This window comes from Salvia hispanica, chromosome 3 (assembly GCF_023119035.1).
Source record: "Salvia hispanica cultivar TCC Black 2014 chromosome 3, UniMelb_Shisp_WGS_1.0, whole genome shotgun sequence".
NCBI lineage: Eukaryota > Viridiplantae > Streptophyta > Magnoliopsida > Lamiales > Lamiaceae > Salvia > Salvia hispanica.
The window spans coordinates 48,106,503-48,123,047 of NC_062967.1; the positions used below are offsets into that span (position 1 = coordinate 48,106,503).

Below are 16,545 nucleotides of genomic sequence, written 5' to 3' on the forward strand. Positions count from 1 at the left end.
CCTTAGGGTGTTCGTATGCATATTTCTAGGCCCATTCAATCTTCTAAGGTCCGACTAATAATTACCTACGCCAATAAACAAATTCCAATTGAAAGCCCAGAACTCTTTCGGGCCCTAAAATCTGAGTTTATTGGGCCAAATAAAAAATAGCCTCAAGAGTTTCCAAACATCACAATTAATCTAATGCATTGATTTAATTTTAGATAGTTATACTATTAATCGCTGGATTTGGCTCATTTTTAAATCCAACTGTTAATGAAAAGTATAGAAGTAGAAAGAAAAGGGCATGTTGATTTTTCATGGGTCGCTGTTAGTTTTACTTACGTACGATATACGGTCGAGTATATTTATTGGAAGAAAACGATCTACTTCTTTTTAATAAATTAAATTTATAGTACATGTCAAATTTGTTAATAAGATTTTTAGCTTGATGGGTTGGCACGAATATTAAAAGTAGGATTCAGATTATTAAACTTATAGCTAAAACCCAAAAGTAGAGCTGAATGACTAAAATGAAAAAATAATTGATTTCTAATGGATGATGGGATACTTATTTAATGTCTTAGGTTAAATATCATATGTAAAGAGCGGATACAAAAAACAAAAAATGACTAAATATAAACAATTACATCGTGAAAATTTAACTAAAATTTCATTGTCCACTAATTTTATGACATAATCAGTTATGTATCGAAGATAAATTACATCACCGTTTTTTGAATTCTGATCTTACATTAATGAAATATACTTATAAATGTTATGATGGCTGGATGGATTCTAATTACATCAAATTCCATGGAGGGCAAAATTTCTAAATATTCCTCCCTCAAATAGCAAATACTACTATTTCTTAAAGTAAGATCAAAGTTTAGTGGTTTCATAATCCATGTGTCCATCACATTAGACTTTATTAAGAAATTCAATCATTAGTTACCACAATTCCCATGTTGGAAAATTACTATGTCGGCAAGGACAATTAATGTGTAGTGCACCATAGCCTTGTTGAAGGGTCCCCACTAAGGCTTTCACCTCAAATAGCTATGCATTCAATTATGGATTTGAATTACATCTCACCTAATTTAGATATTTATTGGGATAGTTATACTTCATCCGATCGAACGAAACGTTTCCCTTCATTTATGAATTCAATTTTATTTTTATATAATTTGCAAAATACATCCCAATGTCCATGTACCTTTGTTTCAATAAATTTATATAGATTTTTTTTTGTTTTAATAGACGATGGCATCATAGACGAGTTTAGTTGGTCTTGAGCGATCCCATCACCAAAAATTTATATCAGTTGTCAACAATCTTTCAACCGTATGATAGATTTGCGTGTATCTCGACTCGATCTTTAATTAAACTTTAATAAGCTCAAACTTATTCATTAAGCTAACTACTCTTTAATTTGAGTCCTATTTAATTGTTAGCTCGACGTAATATTAATTTGTACCACTATCGAATGTAATATTGATCTTTCAGCTTAATGCAAAATTACAAATAATATGAGATACCTTTCACATAATTATTTTTTCATCTTTACGATATCCAATATTTGATTATTAATTAAAAGTATTGTTATTTTGATTTAACTTATTCTACCGAAAAATGACTATGAATAGTATTTTGCAGTATGTGATTGAATATGTTTAACTAAAATCCTCAGCCAAAAAGAATATTAGATCCTTTTGTAATAACAGGGGAATAAAAAAAAAAAAAAAAAAAAAAAAAAAAAAAAACAGGTAATCAATACATAGATATGGTCTGCAGGAATTTGACATGATATCAAACCAAAATCAGTGTGTAATTTTCCGTACGTATTGGCCTATGAGGTCATCCTTCTAATTCTTTTGATCTGTTAGTGTAATTAATCCACACACTCGTACATTATCATAAAATCCATCCTTAATTTACTGTATATGTACATTTCATTAATAAATTTATTCTAAAAGAATCCACCCTTACAATTGCAGCGTCGGTGAGTTTAAAACAAAAAAAAGTTCAAATCTTGAAATACAATTATGAATGGGGCAGAAGAGTGTGCCCCACAGACCGCCAATTCGTTGCTCTACTTAACAAGGTAGTGTCCCTACTAGCCTCTCTGTAATCGCACTTCTCTTCTTCTGCGTGTGAGTGAGTGAGTTAGTGTGTTTTTATGCTAAAAATATCTTTCTCAGCTTCAGCTTACAGACTTACACACAGAGGGAAAGAGGGGGACCTCTTGCTTGTTTTCAGGTACTTGCAATTTTGAGCTTAACCAAATTCTTGATAAAAAGCTGTCTTTAAATTCACTTTCTTGCTTTGATTCCCATTTGATTTTCCGATCTGATTGGGATTTGCTTGGGCCTTTTTGAACTAGGCTTGTTCTAGTTTAGCTTTTACAGCAACAGTGATTTTTCAGTTACTTTTCTTGTTCAAGAATGCATTTTTCGAACTCAGATCTAATCTAATCAATATTTTACATGCTTGGATTGTTGTTTATTCTGTATTTGAGCAGCCACTCTAGATGATTTGAGGTTTTTGCAGTTTTAAAGTCGAATTAAAGCTGGATCATGATCCAAAAGCTTATCAATTTTGTTTAAATCCTTGTAGTTGATTCAGTTCACTAAGTTACTCTGTTGATCTGTTGCATAATGTTAGGGACTAGGTAGTTTCTTGATGCTGTCCTGAGCAAAAACATGGCAACAACACCAAAGGTTCATTCTTCGGGCAGTAAAGGGAGGAGTCGGATTTCCATTTTCATTATCATCGCTCTCTGTTGCTTCTTTTACTTGTTGGGAGTGTGGCAGAAGAGTGGTTTTGGTAAAGGCGATGGCTACGCTATGGAGATGAATAAGCAGCAGGTGAACTGCAATATCTCCCCGTCTCTGGACTTCGAGAGCCACCATAAGTATGTGGCTTTTGTCGAATCATCCGAGCCCAAAGCCAAAGTGTTTGAGCCATGTGATGCTAAGTTCACTGACTACACGCCTTGCCAAGAGCAAGACCGGGCCATGAAATTCCCTAGGGAGAACATGATTTATCGAGAAAGGCATTGCCCGCCGCAGGAGGAGAAATTGCACTGCTTGATCCCAGCGCCCAATGGATACACGACCCCTTTCCCTTGGCCAAAGAGCCGTGACTATGTTTATTACTCTAATGTTCCTTTTAAGAGCTTGACGGTGGAGAAGGCTAACCAGAACTGGGTTGAGTATCAGGGTAATGTATTCAAATTTCCAGGAGGTGGGACGATGTTTCCTCAAGGGGCGGATGCATATATCGATGAGCTTGCACGAGTCATTCCAATAGCTGATGGCACAGTCAGAACTGCTCTGGACACCGGTTGCGGAGTATGCTCTATTTTCCCCTTTGTTTTACTTTTATGTCACGTTTTATTAACTCATAATCTTAGATGATGACTATTTCTAGGCCTTGATAAGGTTTTCATGGTTTACAATGAGTTCATTGATATCAGTTTTGTTTCAATTAGGTTGCTAGCTGGGGTGCTTATATGCTGAAGAGAAACGTGCTGCCAATGTCGTTTGCACCAAGGGACAACCACGAGGCCCAGGTGCAGTTTGCTTTGGAGCGAGGCGTGCCAGCAATTATTGGGGTGCTTGGTTCCATAAAACTTCCTTACCCGCCCCGATCATTTGATATGGCACAATGTTCGAGGTGCTTAATACAATGGGCTTCCAATGGTATGCCACAAACCAGGTGTTCTTAAAATATTTTAGCTTCTATGATAGTATTATATTATTAGGAAATACTATTATCTTTGAATATTTGGTAATTGTGAAGCAAAAGTATTTCACATGATCAAGCAAATATTTTGTAAAATGGAGACTGGAAAATGTCTTTTAGTAGCTATGAGTTACATTCTTCGTAACATGCATATAAACACTTTTAAATAACAATTCCAAGGTGGATTAAGAATGATTTCTATAACTTGCTGCTGAGAAATTTTCGGAGACTGTAAGCTTTCACAAAGATATCTTAATCTGTAAATCATCAAAAAACACCTCTTAGGTTCCAAACTTCCAATCTACAATGGCAAAAAGGTTGTGGACGGAGCAGTAATTTCTTTTGTCAAAGCTGATTTGTTTTGCAATATGTAGATGGCATGTACTTGAAGGAAGTTGATCGGGTTCTTAGACCTGGTGGATACTGGGTCTTGTCTGGTCCTCCGATCAATTGGAAGACATACTATAAGACGTGGAAAAGGACAAAAGAAGATTTGGAGGCCGAACAAACAAGAATTGAAGATTTGGCCAAAAGCCTTTGCTGGGAGAAGAAGTATGAGAAGGGGGATATTGCTATCTTTAGGAAGAAGATCAATGCCAAGTCTTGCAAAAGAAAATCGGCTAACTATTGTGAAGCCTCAGATGACGACGACTTGTGGTTAGTTAATCATATCATGAACTTTTTACCTCTCCATTTGATGGTTGTTTTATTTCTCCCTAATGTAGCTTTATGATGCGCCTAACGCTTCATCTGCTGCATCCTTACACTGATAAGAATGTGTGATATGCTTCATTTTAATTGTGTTTTTATGATATGAGTGTTTACTGAACTTCTTTTGTTTTCTTTTCTACTTCCCCGTCATGATTCTCAAGGTATAAGAAAATGGAGACGTGTGTAACTCCCTTCCCAGAGGTGGAGAGTCCTACTGAAGTAGCGGGAGGAGAGTTGAAGAAGTTTCCAGCTCGGCTTTATGATGTTCCACCTCGGGTACGCAATGGTGAAGTTCCTGGGGTCACACCGGAATCGTACGAAGAGGACAGCAAGCTTTGGAAAAAGCACGTTGCAGCTTACAAAAGGAGTATTAGATTGCTCGGCACCACAAGATACAGAAACATTATGGATATGAATGCTGGCCTCGGAGGCTTTGCTGCGGCCTTGGAGTCATCAAAGCTTTGGGTGATGAATGTTGTTCCGATAATTGCTGAAAAAACTCTAGGCGTCATCTACGAGAGAGGATTGATCGGCATGTATCACGATTGGTATCTCCGTCCACCTTTTTCTCGCTTATCAGCATTTTTCCAAAAAATGGGCGATTTTTATCTTTCCATAAGAATCATTGAGTTGAAGCCAATGATATGTTTTTTCTTTTGTATTTTAGGTGTGAAGGATTCTCTACTTATCCAAGGACGTATGACCTCATTCACGCCAGCGGCTTATTCAAATTATACGATAACAAGTAAGCAATTCAGTAATTTCATGAATCGAAGTTAAAGGGAAAACATATCCTTGAGCATGCTCACTCACTCCTAAGTAATCTTCACGTATATCATGTCGTACGAGAAATATAGGGCAGTTTCCTGTTAATAAAATTTCGACCCCTCTTACAATGTGACACAAGTTTTTGTGATCTTAGTCTTGATTGGATAAAATTGGTTGTCTCACACTCATGAGTCACGGCTAGTTTCCTTCACACTTGAATTTTTTGCTCGAACATCTATCTCTCGATTGAAAATTGGCATGTGCGTGCGCATGTGTGTGTGTGATATGCAGCATACTGAAAGCAGTTGTGAACAATGTAGGTGTGAATTTGAAGACATACTCCTAGAAATGGACCGGATTTTGAGGCCGGAAGGGATGGTGATCGTTCGGGATGAAGTGGACGTGATAAACAAGGTGATGAAGATCGCGGGAGGGATGAGATGGGATTTAAAAATGGTGGATCATGAAGATGGCCCTCTTGTTCCTCAGAAGATACTGATTGCAATGAAACAATATTGGGTGGCAGCTGCTGCCTCCAATTCTACTGATCAATGAGGTTATGCTGTTATATTGCTATCTTCAGGAGAGAAAGACACACTTAAAGTAAATCTTAGCAATTATTTACTCAATGAATTTTGTTTTATTTACTTAATTTAACACTATCAACTTGGAGGGTGCACCATATTTTGTATTCAGCAATTGTATCTATATTTGTTTCAAGTTAATGGACAAATAAGAGAAGTTACTTATTTACTGGTGCGATCATCTTTTCATGATTGAGAACTTTCAATTGTTTTTAAAGTTGAAACACACCTATATGATGCTATCTGATAAAAATTATTCTAACTTAGGGCTAAATTTGATATTTTCCAAAAAACTTAGACTTGGTTACCCAACAATTTTACATTATGGCATGTCAAGAAATATACGTGCATCCACTGGTATTTTCTAAAAACAATGTCATTTGTGAGCCTAATTTTGAATTACAATCTTAATATGCTTAGATTTCTTCGACGGCTTGCTTCCATTTTGATATGCATGCATCACATCCATCTTTCCACCATACCATCAACGGATAACATCAAATGAACAACAATCTCTTTGACATCAGAACTATCGAATTTTAGAATGAAAACTGTAAATGAAGATAAATTGTGATCGTCCAATGTTATGTGATAGTGTATTTATAAATGAAAAGCTGAATAAAAATATAAACAACTAATTTTCAAATTTTAAATGGTTAGTGACGAAGTGTCATATCACACTTGGTAGTTGGTATTATACCTCTCTTAGCGATTGCGTCCCGCCTTCGCTACAACACCCGCAGTGCCAATGTGAGCGGTGTGGTACTAGTAGGGGTTGTTGCAATGAAGATTATTTACTTATATTAAGTAGTTTAATTATTTACTCAGATTTATAATTAATGGTGATTATTCAAATTTCACATCGGATTTTTGTCAACTCCGATCCAATCCAAAAATCTAAAATCTATGAAAAAAGAAAATGATTCGATCTGAATGGTCTGAGAGTCCGAATTCGAAAATTCAAAATTATAAAATCTGATCCGACACGAAAATTTTAACAGCTTAAAAATATATAAAAATATAAAAAATTGAATCCAAAAATCTAATAATCAAATATCATTAGAATCGATCAATACAGAAGTTTTATGTAGTAGTAGTATATTTTTAGATTCTAATAATATAATACAAATATATTTATTGCTAGAATCAACCAAGTTTAAATTATTAGAGGCCCGATACTAAAATTGGCTGCATCTTCGAAATTAGGCAAGGCCTGTCTGCAATCAAAATCGTAAAACCCCCCTTTTTCTTTCTTCTTCCATTTCCGGCAGTCTTCTCATTCTTCGTCTTAATTTCTTCCGACGATTCCGAGTGTGCTCTTCTCTCTCTGCTGTTAATCAGTAAGTTATTTAATTATTTACAGAAAACCAAGTCTAACATCTTAGTTCCAAAGGGTACAATTTTAATTTCAAATTGATCTTGGATTGCTACGCTTTTCTGCCGTCACAAAAATGGCGGTATCAACCTATTGAGAAGAGCTAACATACAGAAAGCTGCAAAACCTTTGGATAGAAAATGTGATACTAGGATTGTTCTTGGCAGGGAAACCAGAGACCTAACGTGAAACTTGACGCTAGTATTGTATTGCACTGAGTGTTTGGTGAAAGGAGAGAATTATTTGGAATGGATGCAAAAGCGAAGCAGAAAGCATCGTTTCGAGCGAAGTTGAGCGCTCAAAAAAAGGAAAAGCAGCGGATTGATTCTCCCCTTGTAAGGTATTGCGTCTGCTTGATTTGAATGCGGGTTTGGTTGTGTAATTTTAATGCGTGGGTTAGTTGTTGATAAATCAAGTACTTTTGTCATCAAGCCCTGGATTATTTTTCACTTCTTCAAAATTGCAACTATGTTGTTTGTTTAGTTATTTAAGAATATGAAGAACTTTAGACACTTAATAGATTCAGTGGTAGTGGAGTACTTATTTTTACAGTGTTTGTCTAATTGCATTTTGATCTCGAGCATGAGGATCAGGTGAAATTGTGAAATCTATGATTTGTGAATTTTAGTGATGCAGAGTTACGTACTAACTTATTGTGTTGAGAGAAAGTTGAAATTTTTTGGTGAGCTTGCATTCGGGTCCTTTGTTTCTGTTTGCAGAGTAAAGTCATTGTGGATTTTTCATAGTTTGTTGGGAATATTTTGATTGAAACTGCTTTTAAGTGATTATGAACTTTGGGTTACAAAATATATATACGCTTTTTTTATTAATTTCCCTAAAATGACGTCCTTTGCCATTTGTAATGCAGGTATAATGAACATGATCAACCCATATGTAGAGTCTGTGATGTGGTTGTCAAATCTGAGCAGCTTTGGCCTGCACATCAAGCATCTCGCAAGCATCACGAGGTAAACTATTGTGATATAAAGTTTTGATGAATTAATAATATAAAAAATTTTAGTTGAGCTGAAAGTATGAGTGTCATAAGAGAGGGGGCACCGTGCCGGGTCATTGGTTCAGTGAAGTTTGCATGTTTCTGCTAACAATAACCATTCGTCTTATAGGGATATAAGCATGATGTGTGCTTCTAGCTTGCCCCCCGTAATATCGTATGGCATCAACATGCATTATCGATGTTCTTAACTTTGTACTTGCCATTTTATATATTGGCAAAGCAAGTTATGCTTCATGAAATGAATTAGTGAATAATCTTTATGAGATATTGATCCTCAAAGCACCATTTCAAGGGTAAAAAGGTAGAAAGTGTGAACGTCTTATGTGGAACTCAGTATCTGGTTTGTGGATTTATGGACATAATATTGGAGCATTGAGATACTTTTATGGTTTAAAGGTTTTGTTGGGTAGTGTTTGATGTTTCTTGTGTAATACTAGGTCTTAAGTTGATTAAGGTTTGACTTGTCCACTGGAGGATGAGAAATGGAAGACAATTACATAGTTCTTTTTTGTTCTACATCTCTCGAGGAAGCTCGGTCCCTCTTTTATTTTTTCACCATGCAAGAGTAATGGTTGAAAATCTTCAATCCCATGTACTCACTTCATCATCCATTAGGATGTCAACTTCTATGTGATTTGATTTTGTTCCAAACCTTCTATGCACACTATTTCATACGGGATATAGAAATCAATATTTCATCTCTTACACAACTTTGCAGTTGCATTTCGATTTAATATTGCCTGAGAACAATCAGCTTGCAATAATTTGCATATTTCTGTCTTACTTTTCATAGTTTCTGGGCCTTTAGAAGTGATGCCTTTTATTATTAAAATATACTAGTACTAGTTACTTTCACTTGAATTATCCTTCATCGTTTCTCTCCTTGTTCAGGCTGTTGAAAAGTACAAAGCCAGTGGTGCTGCTGCAAAAAATCGGGCAAATAATGCTAAATCTGAGTCTGCTAAAGATTTACCAAAGCCTAAACCTGAGTCATCCAGAGATTTGAATGCTAAACCTGAACCTTCTGTTGCCTTGCCTAAACAACGATCATCTACTCTGCCACCTGGGTTTTTTGATGATCATGATACAAAGAGACAGAAAATTGGTAAGTATCTATTATGGAATTTTGATGATTTCTCTTTCAGTGTCAGACCATTAGTAACGTAAGTGAATAGTATACTTGTATTTGGCATCTTTGTATTTTAATCTTTACATCTGTAACCAAGGGGAGGCTTAATATTTTACTTTGAATGGATACACGACCTTTTGTGTACAAGCTTTTGACATTTTGACTGTTCTGGCTTCTGATCAAGACATCAAGTTGAGATCTACTTTTGTTGGATTGAAAGCTATGGATAGCTGTTTTAATTTTTTATTGCTCGAAATCATTTATGTACCACATATTATGCAAACCAATGAAGTAACATATGATTTATATGAGAAAGGATTCTTAATGCTAATAACTGATGCAGAACAGGTTAAATTCTCAAAGGAGGATTGGATTGCTTTCTAGATTATGTTGATCAAACAATGTTTTCTGCCGATAAACTATATGTGACTTTCTTCCTTGTTATTAGAAAGGGAACCCAGGAAGTTTGGAAACCCTGATTCAGTGGATGATTCCGTGCATATAAAGAACCAACTTGCCGAGGCTTCTGTCTCAGGGAATGGGATCAACAGATCATCGACTGCTACAACTGAGGACATGGGACAACTGGGGCTTCAGGCTGCCAATGATTTTAGGCAGGTGTCAAAACCAGCCACTGGATTAGAATCTAAACAAGCCAAAGGAGCACTCCCTGCAGGATTTTTTGATGACAAAGATGCTGAATTACGTGCACGGGGAATCACACCTGTCAAGCCTGATGTTAAGTGAGTCCTGTTTTGGTTTGTTTTCGGTATCTGGTTATGATTAACGATTGATGGTATGGTGGTCTTTTAGAATATACTTTGCATGAGTAACTGCTTACTTAAGCATGATTTTTGTTTTTTCTTTTATGGAGTAGCACAAAATCTACAAATGTAAATTGTGGTGAAGAAATGACAATGTAGTTATGTTCTTAATTGAATCCTGCTAAGAAAAATGAGGCTTGACTATTGGGAATCGCAAAATTTGATTTGATTAATTCCATTGATTGTTTATATAGCAGTGATGCATTATTGCCCTAAGTGTACTAAACTAAGATATCATCATGATTTTTTTGATAAAAGTCTTGGATTTCTTTGCTTAATTCTTCGGATACTATATGATGGCTTTTTCTTGGGCAATTTATGTGAGAATTCTGCTGAAATTAGTGCCAGAAATTTCTTGATCGACATGTGTAACTTATGCTGAATGTAACTACCCATACTGGTTTTCCCTAATTGAATTTGTTTGTTGAAGAGCACCGTTTTGCTCTTGCATCTCCATTAACTATATGTCTTTCACGATTCAGTTTAACTAACATATGGTTAATCACCAAAATGGCAGGGATGAATATAAGGAGTTTGAGAGATTGATTAAAGATGATTTACAGGAGATAGATAATCGTTTGGAGGAAGAAGAGGTCAGCCTCCACCCTCTCGCCCTCCAGTATACTAGATACAATATCTTGAAGTCAAATTCATAGACTGACCGACCCTATCATATGTTATGTGCAATGATGAGTTGTGCCATTGACGTATTATTGTTGGTACTGTTACAGTTTGATGCAGCTGAAAATATTGAAGAGGAGGAGATGGTTGAGCAAAGGTAAATTATTTATTTATTAGGATACAAGTCTATTGAGCCTGCAATGTAGCTCTAACAATGTTAGCTATCTTCTTGATTCATAGGAACTACGTAGATAGGGTTGAGATGTTAAGAAGGAAGAAGCTCGAGATTAGTGCTTCCAGATCTGCTATTACTCCTAAGAGTAAGGAAGTCGCACGCAAGGATTCCAGCCACGACGACTCGTCCAGTGATGATGAGGATGAAGAGAACTTTAAAGTCGATTGGAGAGCTAAGCATTTTTAGGCACACTTCCTCTCCGTTGCAGGTGATCATCTCCATGAGCATTCATGTATCTTCGATGCTAAAAGCCTAAAACAGCCTCTCTCTTTAAGAATGAAAAATCGCTTCAGTTATTAGGGAATCGTAAGCTTGTCAGCATATCTTGTAGTAACAAATTTGTTACATGGAAACAGTATCACGATTTTATGATTCGTTTTTGGATGAAATTGCTTTTTTCAGGGAACAGATCGGTTTCTTAGGGTTTGAAAAGTTTTCGCTTATATACTTGATTAATCGGAAAATTATTATTTTAATTAATATAGCTGGATGGGGAGCTCTATTGGTGTAGATGGAAATGCTGGGAAATGGGATAGTTTTCTGAACTATGCTTTTGCTAAAATTCACAGTATAACTGAAAATTCGTTGGTTAGAATTGTGGTTAGCCCATTTCAAAAATAACAGATTCTGGCCTATTGAAAGGATCTTATGAATAATCAGAGGTCAATTGGATTCCATTAGTTATGATGATATGAACTTTCAATTGTTTTTGTATTGGGTTTATATAACTCTTTATCACTAATTAAATATTTTATTTATATTTTAATTTGTACTATTTAACTTTTCTTAGAGGTATTTTCTATTTAAATTAAGTACTCCCTTTGTCTCATTGAAAATGGAACATTTTCCTTTTTGAATTGTCTCGTTAAAAATGAAATATTTTCTAAAATAAAAATATCTCTACTTTAACCTCTCTTTTCTTTAACTCACAAATAACATTACATAAAATTTTGGACCGAAAAGCAAACGTTTCATATTTATTTGGACAGAGGTAGTATAAGTCAACTTTGAGTCAAAGATTTGAATGATTATGATACGTAAATTAGAAATTTATCATGTTGACTGATTATTATGCCGTGTCAACACAAAATGTTGTATTGCTATCAAGTTCGTGTTGTATCAGAACAGACATAAGTTGTGTTTGTGTGGGGCAGATCTTTAACAAATTGTGTCTCTGTGCTTGGCCTTATATCATCATATTGTTGTTGATATCGTATCAATCCCTATAACCTCGACTCAGACACTGAGTGTGGGACTGAGTAACTGATGGCTGGATAAAGAGTAAAACTTGATAATTAAAAAAAAAAAAAAATTGGTGATTTTGTGACTATAAAAGTTAGAAGTTAATGAAAGAGAACAAGGACAGCTTCAAAAAGAAATGGTAAAAGGAGGAATCAGATTGAAAAAAGAACAAAGGCAAAAGAAATATAAAGAGGGCAAGAGGGATCAGATTGGTTAAGATGAGAGCGCCTAATTGTCGTAAAAACAGGCGGGGCAGACGCCCTTCTCGCATGTTTATTTGCGAGCATTGACCACTCATCACATCCCTTTCAAAACTTGCCTGAAGGATCATGCTCTACTCCAAACCCATCTCTACCCTTTTGTAATCACGCCCAATACCCTCTCTTTCTTCCGCTCTCGATGTGGGACAGTGGGACCAAATAATGCATGCCTCTCATTTATATCTGCTACAAATGAACTCAACACTTTCATTTTATTACTACAATGATCTCACTATAAACACTCACAAGGGTAGTAACTTGCATTTTGAGATAGGAAGAAGGAATCCTATGGTTATTTTATAAATACGACAAAAGGTCTCAATTAGATTTCATGTTAACTCTTTAATTTTAGATTGGTTGTGATATGGAAGACTAGCTTACACCATGTTTATCGGTAAATTTTGACCGACCGCCATGTCATCATGTAAATTAAAAAAATAAAAATACAAGGATCTCTCTCACCTTTTTCAACAACTTTTCTTTACATTTCTTAAAACTTGTATCCGGTCAAAGTGTGACTCTTAATAGGGGACGGAGGGAGTAATTAACATAAGTATTTGTAATATTATAAACAACGACAAAAAATTATTTGTACAATTATACTTCTTTCGACCCACTCTTTAGTAGATGATTATATATTATTTTAATATTTGATATGAGTGTAGTATAAAATAAAAGAAATAACAAAAGAGGAGATGTGTGGATGAAATAGAATAAGACATACCAATATTGTTATTTTTTTGATAATGATATTAATTTAGTTTCACTTTATATCATTATTTATTGGTGTTTCATAATTATTTGGTTTAGCCATATTTGAATTCGGTATAAACATATTCCAAATTTTTGAGAAGTAAAAAGAATAGAAACATTTCATATTTTAGCAGATGATTATATACTATTTTAATATTGGGATATTGACATCTAATATCACGAAACTTTCAAAAAGTTGGGTTTTTCCCACGAACTTTAAAATTGGCAAATAATATCATGAACATTACTCCGAGTTTATTTTTTCCCACGAATGAAAAAATTCATGTTATTTTAATAGATTGAAGAATAATTTTGGAGGGCGTGCTTCAAGAAAAACTATCTTCAAAGATTGAAAAACTTGAAGCTTTCAAAATTGTTGTCGAGAAATTACGAAAAAAAATCTGTATCATAATATTATTTGTGGGAATTTTTTCATTCGTGGGAAAAAACAAACACGGTGTAAAGTTCGTGATATTATTTGTCAATTTTAAAGTTCGTAGGAAAAACTCAACTTTTTGAAAATTTCGTGATATTAGATGCCAATATCCCTTTAATATTTGATATGAGTGTAGTCAAATAAAACCAACCTATTTGAACGAATAAATAATAGTAATACTTAGTAGTCAAATAAAACCAAACTTTTAAGACATAATAATATTATAGTCATGACACCCAAATTTAAAACTCAAATTATTCAATTAAAAAATAATTTAACTTATAAAATATATATTATACAAAATACAATAATTTAGAAGTCTAAATTAGAACCATTTAAAGTATAATAATAATAATAATAGAGTTCAACACCCAAATTAAAATGCTATTTAAATAAATAAAAACATTAATTATAAAATCTATACTACTACTACAATGTTACAGCTGAAATTATATCATACACTAAAAGCCCAAATTAGAGCCCAATTAGTATACAACAGCCACATTTTATGAAACCCTAAACTAATGATGCGCCACTCTCACTCTCTCTCACCGTCTCTCTCCATTAACCGCCGCCGCCTCACACACATCGCCGGTGAGCAGCGCCAACTGCTTCCTTCATTCCCTCATTTCCTTCTCTATCTCTCCCTCTAATCGGTGGAACCCGCAAAACACCAACTTGCCGCAGCCGCTGGGCAACTCCTCTTGTCCGTCGGCCCACTGAACAACAATCTCCATGTCGCCGCAGTAGTACCTCCAGTTTGTGCCCCTTCAACACACAGCCGAACCTCAGCCGCCGCCGGGCTCACCTCACCCGCCAGCTCCCTCATCTCCCGACTCCGGCACTCTTCTCTTTTCCTCTCCTTTTTCTTATTCTCCAGCGAGAAAGATCAGATCTTTGAATGAATCTGCTGCTGCCGCCGCCGTACTTCTCTCTCTCCTTCCTCTTCTTTCTCATCTTCTCAACTTTCCTCCCATCTCTCTCGTTCCGAATCCCTCCTATCCTCTCGGCCAGCCGCCGCCTTTCTGCCACCGCCCCGTCTCCCTCAGCCTGCCACCCTCTCGTCGGATCTGTCGCCGGATTCTAAGCACCACGCTATGCTGCAATCAAAATTCAGAAAATCAGTCCACAAAAATGCAGATTCAATTAATGTTGTCTATATAAATGTCTTAAACTTCTTGTAGAAGCCAATTTTTCTGCATTTCATTGGACCAATTTTTATCCAATAATATTTGTCTTTTAGATTGCCCAATAGATAGTTTTCCCGCCCAAAAGTGTGCCACATGGGCCTCCAAAAAACTGTCTCTTTATATATTGATAGATTAAAAAAAATAAAAATACAAGGATCTCTCTCTCCTAAACCGTGGTTGCACCAAAGACCAAGGTCCAAGGGTCTCTCTGCCTCTTTAGTAAGTCAGCCAATGAGATTGTGTTGGCACAATCTCATTGGTTGACAAATACTTTTATTTAAATTGTTTATATTTTTAATATGTTATATTAAAAAAATATAAAATTTATGTCAAAAGTAATGATTTTTCATTCTCTATAAATAGATACCACATTTGCTATAGTTTTGCACAAAAAAATCTCATCTTTTCTCCTCATATAATCCTTCTTCTCACTTTCGTATTTCAATTATTGTAATTTTTTTTATTTGTTTATTTTTATAATTTTTGTTTTGTTATTTATTGTATTTTTTTATAAATTTTATTGTGTAATAACAAATAAAAAATGTATTAATATAATGGTGTGGTTGGATAGTCATTGATAAACTATCAAAAAAGGAATATGATTGGGTTGGATGAGTATTAATGATGTGGAGAAGATAAAAATTAATTAAATATTAAAAAAGTGAATAGTTGGATTAGATTGAGTGATTGCTGATAAATATAGTCTTGCAATCAAATAATCAATAGTGGTTTAATCAATGACTGAAGCCGAATACATTGCATTGATAAAAAGAATCTATGAAGGAGAGTTTCTGGTTGAAAGGTATCCTTGAAGATTTTGTATTATATGAATTGTGATAGTTCTAGTGTTATGTTTGGCAAAGCACCAAACTTTTCATGAAAGGAGCGAGCATATATATACTACTACAATTCAGTAGAGAATGGACATGGATTGCAAAGGTGTCAATGGAGCACAATGCCTCTGATATGTTAAAGAAAAACCTTTACCAACTTCAAAATTCAAATCTGGTTTGAAGTTGATAGACTTATTGAAATGTTGAGGGTTCCATAGTATTGAAGAAGTTGACCATTTATTCAGTGCTCATCCAAGGATTAGATTTGTTAATATGACTGTTTGTTTGATACATGACTAAACTATGCACAGCGTGGAGCTGTGCAGTGTCTATAAGTAGTCTTCTTTTTTGATATTGAGAGGTAGGGTGAAAGAGTATTAAAACAAAGAGTAAGAAAAACAACTTAACATAGGAAATAGATTTACAAATAAAAGAAGTCCAGGACAAGAGGGATCAGATGGTTGAAGTGAGAGCGCCTAATTGTCGTAAAACAGGCGGAGCAGACACCCATCTCGCCTATTTAATTTGCGAGGATTTACCACTCATCACATCCCCTCAAAACTTGCCTGAAGGATCATGATTTTCCACTAAACCATCATTACCATTTTATAATCACTCCCACTACCCTCTCTCTTCCACTCTCGATGTGGGAGGAATGAATCTCATTTTTATTAATACTTTTTTCCTCTACTAGTTCAAAATCAAATGTAACATATGCTAATATTTCAAACAAATGGGGTGATCGTATGTTCGTATTAGCCTCAATCGACTATAAAATAAACATATGTTTGGTTTAATACGACATTATACGAACACCAATCATGTAAAACACATTTTCTTACT

The 16,545-nt window shown here is 35.1% G+C and overlaps 2 protein-coding genes and 2 non-coding genes across 4 annotated transcripts; 2 read left to right on the top strand and 2 right to left on the bottom strand.

Annotated features, from left to right (window-relative positions):
• Positions 1-2,064: 2,064 nt before the first annotated feature.
• On the top strand, positions 2,065-5,958 carry LOC125213657 (probable methyltransferase PMT14). The gene is made up of 8 exons (XM_048114315.1): positions 2,065-2,083; positions 2,181-2,238; positions 2,644-3,332; positions 3,473-3,683; positions 4,101-4,383; positions 4,599-4,985; positions 5,105-5,182; positions 5,526-5,958. Exons 3-8 carry the CDS (start codon positions 2,682-2,684, stop codon positions 5,758-5,760), a joined length of 1,845 nt encoding a protein of 614 aa, XP_047970272.1. The 5' UTR covers positions 2,065-2,083; positions 2,181-2,238; positions 2,644-2,681; the 3' UTR covers positions 5,761-5,958.
• A 1,015-nt stretch (positions 5,959-6,973) lies between these two features.
• On the top strand, positions 6,974-11,396 carry LOC125211728 (protein ABA AND ROS SENSITIVE 1). Its single transcript, XM_048111636.1, has 8 exons — positions 6,974-7,129; positions 7,332-7,504; positions 8,033-8,132; positions 9,071-9,284; positions 9,757-10,051; positions 10,650-10,725; positions 10,864-10,910; positions 10,994-11,396. The coding sequence occupies exons 2-8, from the start codon at positions 7,413-7,415 to the stop codon at positions 11,172-11,174; spliced, it is 1,005 nt and encodes a 334-aa protein (XP_047967593.1). The 5' UTR covers positions 6,974-7,129; positions 7,332-7,412; the 3' UTR covers positions 11,175-11,396.
• Positions 11,397-12,430: 1,034 nt separating this feature from the next.
• Positions 12,431-12,536, bottom strand: LOC125217203. Its single transcript, XR_007175623.1, has one exon. It is a non-coding gene; the product is annotated as a small nucleolar RNA Z279/snoR105/snoR108 (small nucleolar RNA).
• A 3,615-nt stretch (positions 12,537-16,151) lies between these two features.
• LOC125217204 lies at positions 16,152-16,256 on the bottom strand. The gene has a single exon (XR_007175624.1). It is a non-coding gene; the product is annotated as a small nucleolar RNA Z279/snoR105/snoR108 (small nucleolar RNA).
• Between the last annotated feature and the right edge of the window lie 289 nt (positions 16,257-16,545).

Coding starts and splice junctions, on each gene's coding strand:
- LOC125213657 (XM_048114315.1), top strand. CDS start 2,682: ATGGCAACAACACCAAAGGTTCATTCTTCGGGCAGTAAAGGGAGGAGT. Junction 3,684..4,100: donor AATACAATGGGCTTCCAATG/GTATGCCACAAA, acceptor TGCAATATGTAG/ATGGCATGTACTTGAAGGAA. Junction 4,384..4,598: donor TCAGATGACGACGACTTGTG/GTTAGTTAATCA, acceptor ATGATTCTCAAG/GTATAAGAAAATGGAGACGT.
- LOC125211728 (XM_048111636.1), top strand. CDS start 7,413: ATGGATGCAAAAGCGAAGCAGAAAGCATCGTTTCGAGCGAAGTTGAGC. Junction 9,285..9,756: donor TACAAAGAGACAGAAAATTG/GTAAGTATCTAT, acceptor CCTTGTTATTAG/AAAGGGAACCCAGGAAGTTT. Junction 10,052..10,649: donor CCTGTCAAGCCTGATGTTAA/GTGAGTCCTGTT, acceptor CCAAAATGGCAG/GGATGAATATAAGGAGTTTG.